The 12,763-nt window shown below is 34.7% G+C and overlaps 1 protein-coding gene across 1 annotated transcript; it reads left to right on the forward strand.

Moving 5' to 3' along the window:
* Nucleotides 1-2,582: 2,582 nt before the first annotated feature.
* Nucleotides 2,583-12,479, forward strand: LOC133335927 (protein Atossa). Its single transcript, XM_061544219.1, has 8 exons — nt 2,583-4,046; nt 4,115-4,251; nt 4,559-4,815; nt 4,864-5,225; nt 5,319-7,058; nt 8,745-9,899; nt 9,966-10,429; nt 12,196-12,479. Exons 1-8 carry the CDS (start codon nt 2,583-2,585, stop codon nt 12,395-12,397), a joined length of 5,781 nt encoding a protein of 1,926 aa, XP_061400203.1. The 3' UTR covers nt 12,398-12,479.
* Nucleotides 12,480-12,763: the final 284 nt, after the last annotated feature.

Genomic DNA, 12,763 nt, shown 5'->3' on the forward strand with positions numbered 1-12,763 from the left:
ATGTATATACAATGAGAGCTATAGAAAAAAATATTGCATGTGCAACAGATAGAAACACACATGGCTATGTATTTGAGTCAATATATATACATATATGTAGTAAGGGGCATAATTATTTTGAATTTATGTTTATTTTCAATATTTTTTTCAGAGATATTTTTTCAAAGTTTTTTTTCCGCGACACAAAAAATTCATATTTTTCGGGTTTTCGCAATTTTTTAAAATAAATAAAATATTTATTGATTTTCATTTTTCAAAGATTTTTAAAAATATATATTCGGTAAAGTTTTTTAAAAAATATTAAATATTCAAATTCTTTTCCAAATTTTTTTTAATTTTTTTTAAATTTTTTTTATTATATTTATTAAAACATTTTTTAAAAAAATTTTTTTTAAAAAGATTTTTATAAATAAATAAAAATATTTTTTGATTTTTTTTTAATTTTTACAGATTTTAAACATTTTATTAAAAATATATAAAAGATAGTTTTTTTAAAAAATTTTCAATTATTTTTTCAAATTCTTTCAAAAATTCAAATATTATATATTTTTTAACACATATTTAAAAGCCTTTTAAATATTTTTTTAAAGATAGAGATTTTTTGAAAATTTTAAATAGATTAAAAATTTATATTATTTCAAAGATTTTTTTCATTTTTTTTTTAATTTTTAAAAATATATAAAAAATTTTTTAAAAAATATAAAAGATAATTTTTTTTTTAAATGATTTTTTGTACATTTTCAATTATTTTTTAATTTTTTCAAATATTATATATTTTTTAACTCAGCCTTTTAAATATTTATTAAAATATTTTTTTAAAAAAATTTTTTGAAAATATTAAATAGCCTTAAAAAATGTATATTTTTAAAATATTTTTTTTTAAAAATTTTTTTAAAAATATTAAAAGATCATTTTTTTTTAATTTTTTTATTTTTTTACATTTTCAATTATTTTTTCAATACTTTTTTCTAAAATTCAAATATTATATACTTTTTAACACGTATTTATAGGCTTTTTAAATATTTATTAAAATATTTTTTTAAAGATAGATATTTTTTGAAAATATTAAATAGATTAAAAATGTCTATTTTTTCAAAGATTTTTTAATTTTAAAAAATGTTATTTAAAACCATAAGATAAATTTTTTAAAATGATTTTTTGTACATTTTCAATTATTTTTTCAATACTTTTTTTTAAAATTCAAATATTATATTTTTTTATTTATAGGCTTTTTAAATATTTATTAAAATATTTTTTTAAAAAAATATTTTTTGAAAATATTAAATGCTTAAAAATGTCTTTTTTAAAAGATTTTTTTAATTTTAAAAAATTTTATTTAAAACCATAAGATAAATTTTTTAAAATGATTTTTTGTACATTTTCAATTATTTTTTCAATACATTTTTCAAAAATTTAAGATATATATTTTTTAACACATATTTAAAAGCCTTTTAAATATTTATTAAAATATTTTTTTTTAAAGATAGAGATTTTTTTGAAAATTTAAATAGATTAAAAATGTCTATTTTTTAAAAGATTGTTTTATTTTTTTAATTTTTACAGATTTAAAAAAATTTATTAAAAATCGTATAAAAGATAAATTTTTTTAAATGATTTTTTGTACATTTTCAATTATTTTTTCAATACTTTTTTCAAAAATTCAAATATTATACATTTCTTAACACATTTAGTCTGGGTTTATTTATACATGCAACTTTTTTTTTTGGCTCTCTTTCTCTTTTGAATTTCTTCCTCCTTGTCACTTGTTATACCTCCCACTTCTATAAACTCAGCAGAGTTGCTTACAAAAATTTGCAGACTAACACATTTTTTCAACAACTAAAAAAAAATAAATATATTTTTTCAATATTTTCAAAAAAAAAAAAACTTTCAAATACCCAAGAGTTTGAATTAAACAAATATTTTCTAAGAAGTTTAAAAAAAATATTTTCAATCGATTCTTGAAAAAAAGTATATTTGTCAAATACTCTTTAAAAAATTTTTTCAAAATTATAAAAAAAATGTAAAAAATTAAAAAAAAATATTTTCAAAGATTTCTTTCTATTTTTTTTCAAAAGTATTTCATATAGATTTTACAACTTGTTTTTTATATCAAACAATTTTAAAAAATATCTACAAAGATTTAATTTTAAAAAAATATATTCAAAAATTTAAAAAAAATGTTTTCCATGTTTAAAAAAAACTTTTTTTAACAGACATTAAAGGATGTATTATAAAAAATCCCAACAGCTGGTGTTTTATACCAATCTAAAATTGTTATTTTTTTTTATTTATTCCAAAAAATCGTACATTCGAAATTTTATATTAATATCCATCTCTCTTCTTTTATTTCAGTTCAAAAAACAAGCGTTGTGGAGGAGCGGACTACCCAAATCTGCTGCCTTTTTGTGATAGCGGAGAGAGAGGGAGAAGAAATTGACTTCGGCAACGACGACGATCACAACAACAAGAACAAATCGCCGGCGTCGACGTCAATTGGTCTAAACTCGTTAGAAGAAGAAGAAGCAGAAAATCCAAAAAAAAATCCCTTTAAACGATTTTCAAAACAGAAAAGAAAGAAAATGATACCCACATCCTTTAGCGGTTCTTCACCACCCACAGCTGTTGTTGTTGGCCTCAGCAACAATAATGCTGCGGCAGCATCACCCTTTGCCGCCACGGGTGGTGGTGGTGGTGCTCAAACGACGCCCAACAATGCCTGCAATTCAGCCTTACTGGGTATTGCCTCATTGATATTGGAAGGACGTGCCTTGGCCGAAGATGAATATGCTGCCAAATGTCAGGATGCAATAAACAGCCTGACAATTGGGGCCAATAATACGCTCAACGATGTTGGCAGTGGTGGTATCGGTTCAGGTGCTGGTGTTTGCGGTCGACAATCACCCAAACCATCAACCTCACGGGCCGTCACTGGCATCTATCATCATCAGCAGGAACATCATCTTCATGGCGGCAGTGGTACTTCTTCCTCCTCTGAATTGGCCAATTATTTGCGACGCAAAGCATCTAACTCCCCGGATTCGGCGGCACAGTCATCATCGTTGCGTCTGCGTGATTATTACAGCAATAGCAGCAGTGAAAGTGCCGGATCCTCGGTGGAGAGCAATCACAGCCGTTGGTCGCAGAAACTAAGTCAGCTACGTCAAGAATCTCCCTGTGCTCAGCGTCAACAAATGACGACGGCGGAACAGGCTGTGGCTGTTGATTGTGGTGTACGTTCCGCCGAACCGGAATATGTGGCCCTGGCCATTAACACCACCGACCAGTCACACGATGAGCGCCGAAGTAGTGGTGCTGGAGATTTTGAAATTATACGTCGAATTGCTCTGAATCGCATGAATTTGTATAATTCTCCACCGAATAGTAGTGGTGGCGGTGCAGGTGGTGGTCTCTTAAGTGGAGGAGTTGGTGGCAGTCATGGTGCCATTGATAACTCGTTGTGCTCTTTACAGTCATTGGCCAGCAATACCTGGCTACGTGTTGGCACTCCCGTAACAGCATCAACACCCAAATATACCCATTATCGTATAACACCACAAAATATACCAAGATTCCCAACACCCCAGCACACTGATTTATCGGGAAGTTCGGCTAATAGTTCTTCGGGTGGTGGGTGCGGTACATCGAATTGCTATAATTCACCAACCCCGAGTTTTTTCACCGCCACGGCCGCCGCCGCACACAATAAAGATTATCTGCAAAGAAAATCAGCCAATATGCCAACGCCTCAGTCAACGCCCACCAATAGTAGTTCTTCGACAAATAGCCTCTATGATAATTCCCCCTATGGCGGCTTTCATCATCAGCATCAACGCCATCTATTTGAGCGGCGAGAATGTTCGGCAAGCAACAAGCCGCCGACAACAGCTACAACAAGTCGTAATTCTTCGACTACGGCAACAACCACAACACCACCCCAACAGGGTCCACACTGTGATCAGTTCCTGCGCAAAATGGGACTAGCCAAAGGTGATGCCTCAGATGCTGAAGAACACCACTGTGATATGTCATATGTTAATATAACGGTGAGATCAAATGCATTTCTGTTGTTGTTGTTTTTATTTACTTATTTTTCTTTTTTTTTATACCACAGTGCACTCGCTGGCGTGCCTATTGTATTAAAATAGAAAATATTCTAGCCCGTGGTGAGCCTATTTGTATAGAAGTCTATTTGGGACCAGTTGGCCATAAAATTTTATTAGAACAATGGATAATAAGCGTTAATGATAAGTGAGTATTCAAAATCGGTCTCAATCGGTCTCTATACAGCCCAATTGGTCTGTCTAAAGACCTACGGTCTCTATACAGACCAATTGGTCTGTCTAAAGACCTACGGTCTCTATACAGCCCAATTGGTCTGTCTAAAGACCTACGGTCTCTATACAGCCCAATTGGTCTGTCTAAAGACCTACGGTCTCTATACAGCCCATTTCGTATTTATAAAGTCCTACCATACCAATAAAAACCTCATGCCTAATCTCGTTTTTTTTTAAGTATTTATAAAATTAAATATTTCCCCTTGTTTTTGTTTTTCCAGACAACCACCGCCCACAATGACCCTGCCCTCACTATGTAGTGCCATACGCAGTCAATTGTACTTTTCACAAATCAGTGCCTGGTGTGATCTCATTAAAAAAGCGGACAAGACCATTTATGATACTGGTCGCCTTATCTATACCACCACCACATCATCGTCAAGGCAGAGTGCGGCAGGTGATTTAGCCACAACAACAACTGCAACAATGAATGTGAGTACTATTCTAGCAGCTATGAGTTCAAATTGTGGCACTTCTAGTGGTGGTGGTGCTGGCAGCAACACCCCATCCCCATCCGCAACAGCAGCAACAAATGCCAATAATAGTACAAATCATCAGCGTCCACCACGTCTAAATATTTTCTATCGTATCAAGGCATACGATGAGGCTGGTGGTGACAGCAGCACGGCATGCTTTAATACAAAACCGAATGTACACAATTTTCCAAATGTCAATGTATCGGAAAATTGTAGTCTATCGGTTTGTTTGAAAAGTCTTCCACGTATAACGGGCGGTATACCCAAAATAAATAACAACAACACAGCCACGGTATCGCCAACAACAACGACAATTAGTCCCCCAAATAAAGCCACAGAAGCAGCGGCGTCCAGCTGTAGTGGGTCGTGGTCGTCGTCGTCAACAATGTCTGCAACAACTTCCACAACAAATGTAACGGCCGGATCAACAACAACAACAACAAAATCTTTAACTTTAATTAACTGTGATAATAAAAATTCAAAGGAACATCATCATCGTCAACAGCAACAACAACAAACTGCCGTTTTCAATGCCAGCTATCTAAATAAAGGAAATCCCAATATTGATGACAATTCCTGCTCCTTCAGCTCCTGCTACTCCGCCTCGACAACAAATCACCATGATTTCCAAAAGTTTTGCACAACAACAACAAATAATGACAGTTTGGATGGTGACAGTTTCAATAGTGGTGGTGGTGCGGGTGCTTGTGGCGATAGCTGTGATCTTAGTGGCAGTGCGGGTTTTGGTGAAGGTGATAGTTCCAATTCCTCTTTAAGTACAAATTATGCAAATCTTTCACATCGTGAAAAGCAGCTACTCAAATATCGCAAACGAATGCTGAAACGTGATAAGAAAAATCATCAACAGCAGCAGCAACAAACACAGCAAGTACAGCAGAGTAAGACCAGTGATGGTTCCATGGCAATGGAAAATTCCAAATGCTGTACCGTGATTTCGCAAAGAATGGAACAGGGTGATGACGACGAAGACTATGATGTGGATTGTTGTGATGATGGTGTTAATAATGACCATGATGATCGTATTGAATGTCAACAGAATTCTTCATCTCCTCCATCATCATTGAAATGTTTAAAAGACCCTCAAGCTACAGCAACAAAAGGCCAAAGACAACAGCAACAACAACAATTACCAAATAGTTTTAAAAATAGCATTCCCTCTGGAAATGGTCAACAGCAGCAGCATGTAAAAATGATCTCAACTGGTACCCAAACTATCAGCATCACCCCAACAAATCACCATGCTGCTGTTCCAGCTGCTGCTAGTCCAATAGATAGTTTACAACAACAAGGTTCGATCCTAACATGTTCAGCCTGTGGCTATGAAAAGTCAATGATTTGCCTAAAATGTAATCCCCTGAAAGGCTCACCCCACAATGTCCCCCACCACAATGTGGAGGAGGACGAACAGGATGACGAAGATGATGGTATGCTGGATCTAGCAGCAGTCTCTACACCTAACTCTAGCCGTTCAACATCCTCCACACCATCTGCATCATCATCTGCCAGTAGTTTAAATAGTAGCGATATAATACAAACACCCCGTAACAAGGCGGAACTTTTATTACAAGCCATACAGCGGACACCGAAGGCAAATAAGAAACTTAAAGTAACCAAAGATTTGGGGATAGGGGCAGGGCATCAAAACAAACAGCAACAACAAAAGCAGCCAAGTGAAAGAAAATCCACAATAAATAACAAAAACAATGCTGGAGGTCAACAACAAAATCATCATCGTTCCCAAATTTCCCAATTGCAGAGTTGTCAAGTGTGTAAGCGACAAAAAACCCAACATCATTTTCAACAGCAGCAACAACAACAACACCAGCCAACATCGTCACCATCAGCTAGTAGTGCTCTCCATGACATCAACATTTCGGATAATAATCAAACAATTATTGCCGAAAATAATTCATGTCAAAATTCCTTTTCTTCATCGTCGTCGTCCTCCTCCCGATCGCCTTCAACATCCTTTGGTAACATGGTGGCTGACAATCAAATGAATGGTGGTGGTAGTCCTACTGGTGCTGCCGATGATATTTTGGACACTGATGCCGACAATGAAAAGGATGGTGGGAAAATGTCAACAACAACCTTAACATCTGAAGATTGTGTCGATAATATTCGACATGCAGTAAAGAATGCTAAAGCTGAAGAAGCGGAAATATGTGATAATAAATTAATGATAGATAATTATAAGGAACATTATCCACAATATTTGGAAGAGGTATGTAAAGAAAAATTATTCTATTTTTTATATATCGAATCCTAATATGTAAATGAAAGGATATCAGTAATTTGTTAAGCAAAAGGCTCCTGGAATTATTTCATAGAAAGTTTTCTGAAAGGCTAAGAAAAGGGCCCCTATGTTGTGCTTTTACGAGGGGCTGAAATACGATTTGATTGCCTTTATGTTGTGAATAAATGACTTGGTTTATGATTTAACAAACTTAGGCAAGATCTATTCTAGAAACTAAAATACGTTACAAAATGTTGAGCGTGCTACGACAGAACTGTGAGACAATTCGTACGCGAATAGACTGAATGAATGAAAGAGATGTGTTGTTGTATTGGTGTGTAGCAAGAAACAATGATGCCAGATCTATGATGATTGACGGGTTACCGCAACACTCTAAAATAAATAAATCTTTCAAGTACCGATGCTGCAATAACCCCGTGACTAACTATTTCCTAGGGTCCCTAAGGTCAATAAGGAGTGGATTTTTTTAAAGAATATTTGTGATGGTCTTTTAGAGCAACCAGGCGTGGATTTTTAAAGAACATTTGTGACGGTCTTATAGAGCAACCAGGCGAGGAATTTTAAAGATTTTTTCCCAGGGTCTTATAGAGCAACAAGGCGTGGATTTTAAAGAATATTTGTGAGGTAGAATAAGGTGGGGATTTTTTTCTGGGTCAATAAGGCGGGTTGCTCGGTTATTTTAGAACAATAAGGCGAGGATTTTTAAGGAATATTTCCCAGGGTCTTCTAGATCAATAAGGCGTGGAATTTTAAGGAATATTTCCCAAGGTCTTCTAAAGCAATAAGGCGTGAAATTTAAAGGGATATTTCCCAGGGTCTTTCAGAGCCATTTCTATGAAATACTTTCCAGAGTCTTTTGGGGCATGGATTTGTAAAGAATATTTCAGAGGGTCCTTTAGAGCAATAAGGCGTGGATTTTTAAAGAATATTTCTGAGGGTCTTTTAGAGCAACAAGGCGTGAATTTTTACAGAATATTTCTGAGGGTCTTTTAGAGCAACAAGGCGTGGATTTTTAAAGAATATTTCAGAGGGTCCCTTACAGTAACAAGACGCTGATTTTTTAGGAATATTTCCTAGGGTCTTGTAAAGCAATAAGACGATAATTTTTCGGGAATATTTCAGGCGGTCTTTTAGAAGAATGAGGCGGGGATTTTTAAGGAATATTTCCCACAGTCTTTTAGAGCAATAAGACGTGATTTGTTCAGGAATATTTCAGAGGGGTTTTTAGAGCAATTCGGCTTGGATTTTTAAGGAATATTTTCCAGGGCCTTTTAGACCATCAAAACGTAGATTTTTAACTAATATTTCCCAGTGTCTTTTAGAGCAATAAGTCTTGGTTTTTTAAAGAATATATAGGCTTTTTAGAACAATAAGGAGAGGATATTTAGGGAATATTTCTCAGGGTCTTCAAGAGTAATAAGAAGTGGATTTTTAAGGAATATTTGCCCGGTGTTTTAGAAGAATAAGGCGAAGATTTTGAAGGAATATTTTTCTAGGGTCTCTTAAAATTATAAGGCGTTGGTTTTTAAGAAATATTTCTAAGGGTCTTTGAGAAGAATACGGCGTTGATTTTTAAGTAATATTTCCCAGGGATTTCAAAGCAATCTTGTTCAATTTCTGAAAAAATTTAATTTTATTTATTTTATTTTCCAGGAATATTTTGTATCTTCCACCAAATTAACACCAAACATCGAACGTTGTTCATTGACAACCAACAACAAATCGTATTACACACAATTGCCTGAAAATCGAACCGGCGGCGACGGCCAGTCGTCCACAAATGCGACTGACAACAACAGTGCAGTGCAACAACGTTTGTGTTACACCCCACCCATGATGTTGGAATACAGTTCGGAAAGTAGCAAAGGTCCTGGTGGTCAGGTTATGGCACAATTTAAGACACCCACAGCCAGTGAACAACAATTGAAATTAGATGTTAAACGGCAGGTGCAACAGCAGCCTCACAAGCAGACACCCAAACCAAGTCTGTTACAAATCGCTTTCAATTTTAATGTGAATGGCAATGTGGCCGAAAAACAAAATAGCGGTGAATGCAATAACCAACATCCATCATCATCCTCCATACATAACCCGCTATTGGCAAGACGTAATTCACCTAAAGTGAATTTAACAAGGATTTTTTGTAATCCCACTGAAATGAAGGCCTCCTCGCCCATACCCATTGGAAATGGAGGCAATTCATCGTCATCATCGAATACTGCCACAACATCGCCAACGGTAGGTGGGGGTCCACCAATTCAATGCTCGGGTTCCAAATCAGCTGGTATACATGGCTCGGACAAGCTGGCAGCGGCACCCACCTTCTCATTTGAAACACCATCCTCCGGTCCAGCTACACAACCACCTCACCCACCACCCCTAATAACGGTACAAAAATCCAATTCAGCACCCACCTTACCCAATTCGCCATCTCTGTCGCCGCGTTTTATTAAAGCCTCCGCATTATATAAAAGACGTTCACGACATTTATCTGATCGTTCGGATCGCTCATCCCTTGGATCGGATGAACAATTTTCCGATGAAGATCTCGATTGTGGAATGTATAGTCCATTTGCCACGTCACCCGTAAAACTGCGTTCACGTTTAGCTGCAGTATTTGGTCGCAAACCGATTTTAGGTAATCTCGAAGAGAGTTTGCTGCAACGGCGTCTAGTGCCCAAAATCGAAGTAATGGGTTTCAAGCTGTTGCTGGGTGCTTCGGGAGGATTTTGTCCCACACAATTGACAATACCGGCTGCAGCATATTTCTATGAACTGCAGGGTGAAACATTGAGTACACCCTATTTGGTAAGTGAAGGAGATTCAAATGATATTGGGATTTAAATACTAATTATATTTTATCTTTTGTTGCAGTGTGAAATACGCCTACCCCGCAAAGGATATTCGGTACCACGTTGTGGTACTGTCCAAGCCACGTTGCTAAATCCCATGGGTACCGTTGTTCGTATGTTTGTGATACCATACGATATGCGTGATATGCCAGCATTGCATCAAACATTTATACGTCAGCGTATTTTGGCCGATACGGGCAGCAGCAATAATACTCAAACAACAACAACAACGACAACATTAAACAGTGTTGGATCTAGTGATATTATGGTGCAAAATGGCAATATGGAAAATAATTCCGGCAATGATGGAGGTGATGGTGTGACAATAAATTCGAATAAACAGCAGCACCACAATATTGGCCTTAACAATAACAACAATAATAATAACACTAGTAATGGCAACAACAATAACAATCTGGAAAATGAAATGGGCCATTTTATGTCAGCTGAAAATATGAAGAGTTTACGCTATTCCATACATTTGAGGTAAGGGTTTTTTTAAGATTATTTTTATTATTTTTTAAACAATAATTTGGAGGGTCTTTTAGAGCTAGAAGGCTTGGATTTTTAAGGATTGTATTTTTCAGGGACTTTTAGAGTAATAAGGGGTGGATTTTTAAAGAATATTTCTGAGGAACTTTGAATGAAATAAGGCGTTGATTTTTAAAGAATATTTCTGAGAGTCTTTAGAGCAATAAGGCGTGGATTTTTAAAGAATATTTCTGAGGGTCTTTTAGAGCATTAAGGCGTGGATTTTTAAAGAATATTTCTGAGGAACTTTGAAAGCCATAAGGCGTGGATTTTTAAAGAATATTTTTGAGGAACTTTGAAAGCCATAAGGCATAGATTTTTAAAGAATATTTTTGAGGAACTTTGAAAGCCATAAGGCATAGATTTTTAAAGAATATTTTTGAGGAACTTTGAAAGCCATAAGGCATAGATTTTTAATGAATATTTTTTAGGGCCTTTTAAAGATATAAGGCATAGATTTTTAAAGAATATTTTCGAGGAACTTTGCCATAAGGCATAGATTTTTAATGAATATTTCTTAGGGCCTTTTAGAGCAATAAGGCGTGTTTTTTTTTAAAGAATGTTTCTGAGGGACCATTAAAGCAACAAGGCGTAGATTTTTAAAGAATATTTCTGAGGAACTTTGAAAGCCATAAGGCGTAGATTTTTAAAGAATATTTCTGAGGAACTTTGAAAGCCATAAGGCGTAGATTTTTAAAGAATATTTCTGAGGGAAACGTGGATTTTTGAAAGACCATTAAAGCCATAAGGCGTAGATTTTTAAAGAATATTTCTGAGGAACTTTGAAAGCCATAAGGCGTAGATTTTTAAAGAATATTTCTGAGGGACCATTTAAGCAACAAGGCGTGGATTTTTAAAAGAATATTTCTGAGGGACCATTAAAGCAATAAGGCGTGGATTTTTAAAGAATGTTTCTGAGGGACCATTAAAGCAACAAGGCGTGGATTTTTAAAGAATGTTTCTGAGGGACCATTAAAGCAACAAGGCGTGGATTTTTAAAGAATATTTCTGAGGAACTATTAAAGCAGTTAGTCGTGGACAAATTTTAGTTTTTCTGAGGGTATTTTAGAGCATTAAGGCGTGGATTTTTAAAGAATATTTCTGAGGAACTTTGAAAGCCATAAGGCGTGGATTTTTAAAGAATATTTCTGAGGAACTTTGAAAGCCATAAGGCGTGGATTTTTAAAGAATATTTTTGAGGAACTTTGAAAGCCATAAGGCATAGATTTTTAAAGAATATTTTTGAGGAACTTTGAAAGCATAGATTTTTAAAGAATATTTTTGAGGAACTTTGAAAGCCATAAGGCATAGATTTTTAATGAATATTTTTGAGGAACTTTGAAAGCCATAAGGCTTATAAGGCATAGATTTTTAAAGAATATTTTCGAGGAACTTTGCCATAAGGCATAGATTTTTAATAAATATTTCTTAGGGCCTTTTAGAGCAATAAGGCGTGTTTTTTTTTAAAGAATGTTTCTGAGGGACCATTAAAACAACAATGCGTGGATTTTTAAAGAATATTTCTGAGGGACCATTAAAGCAATAAGGCGTGGATTTTTAAAGAATATTTCTGAGGGACCATTAAAGCAATAAGGCGTGGATTTTTAAAGAATATTTCTGAGGAACTATTAAAGCAGTTAGTCGTGGACAAATTTTAGTTTTTCTTATTAGTAATCAATTCCACTTTAATAATGTTTTTTTTTTCTTCCCTTTTCTGCCAGATTCCAAACATCACGTTCGGGTCGTTTAATGCTGCACACCGATATACGCTTGCTAATATCCCGGCGTACCGATTGCGATACGGCTGCCGCTCATGCCAAAGGCGTTTTGGAGGCACCCAATGAACTAATAACGAAAACTGTGATGCCAACAAATCCCAAATATAGTGCACGTCACGATCAGACAGCGAGTAATAAGATTTAGTAGTTGTTGAAAGCTGCATGTGTGCCAGTCGATATGTTGCAACAATTGCAACGGAAATTCTGGCAAAAGATATGGGTTTGAATATATAAATACCACACACACACAACAACAACAACACATCTTTAAATAATAGTAAAAATATAACGAAAAACAAAAATACAATGCTGCCCATACGATTTGTTGGATTATTTAAAAATGATAATAAAAATAATAATTTTTTTATTAAGTAAAATTATATATCAAAGAAAAAAAACAAATGAAATTATATTAGAAAAAAAACAAATAATCGATCTGTACACAAGATGAAGATGAATGAATGAAAAAATAACTAAAAAAAATAGTTCAACTTTAGCCAAGAAGCTCTTA

This window comes from Musca vetustissima, unplaced genomic scaffold (genome assembly GCF_032173495.1).
Source record: "Musca vetustissima isolate MV318-11 ecotype Yass unplaced genomic scaffold, APGP_CSIRO_Mvet_v1 utg4539, whole genome shotgun sequence".
Taxonomy (NCBI): Eukaryota; Metazoa; Arthropoda; class Insecta; order Diptera; family Muscidae; genus Musca; species Musca vetustissima.

Coding starts and splice junctions, on each gene's coding strand:
- LOC133335927 (XM_061544219.1), top strand. CDS start 2,583: ATGATACCCACATCCTTTAGCGGTTCTTCACCACCCACAGCTGTTGTT. Junction 4,816..4,863: donor TTCAAATTGTGGCACTTCTA/GTGGTGGTGGTG, acceptor CCGCAACAGCAG/CAACAAATGCCAATAATAGT. Junction 9,900..9,965: donor CATTGAGTACACCCTATTTG/GTAAGTGAAGGA, acceptor CTTTTGTTGCAG/TGTGAAATACGCCTACCCCG.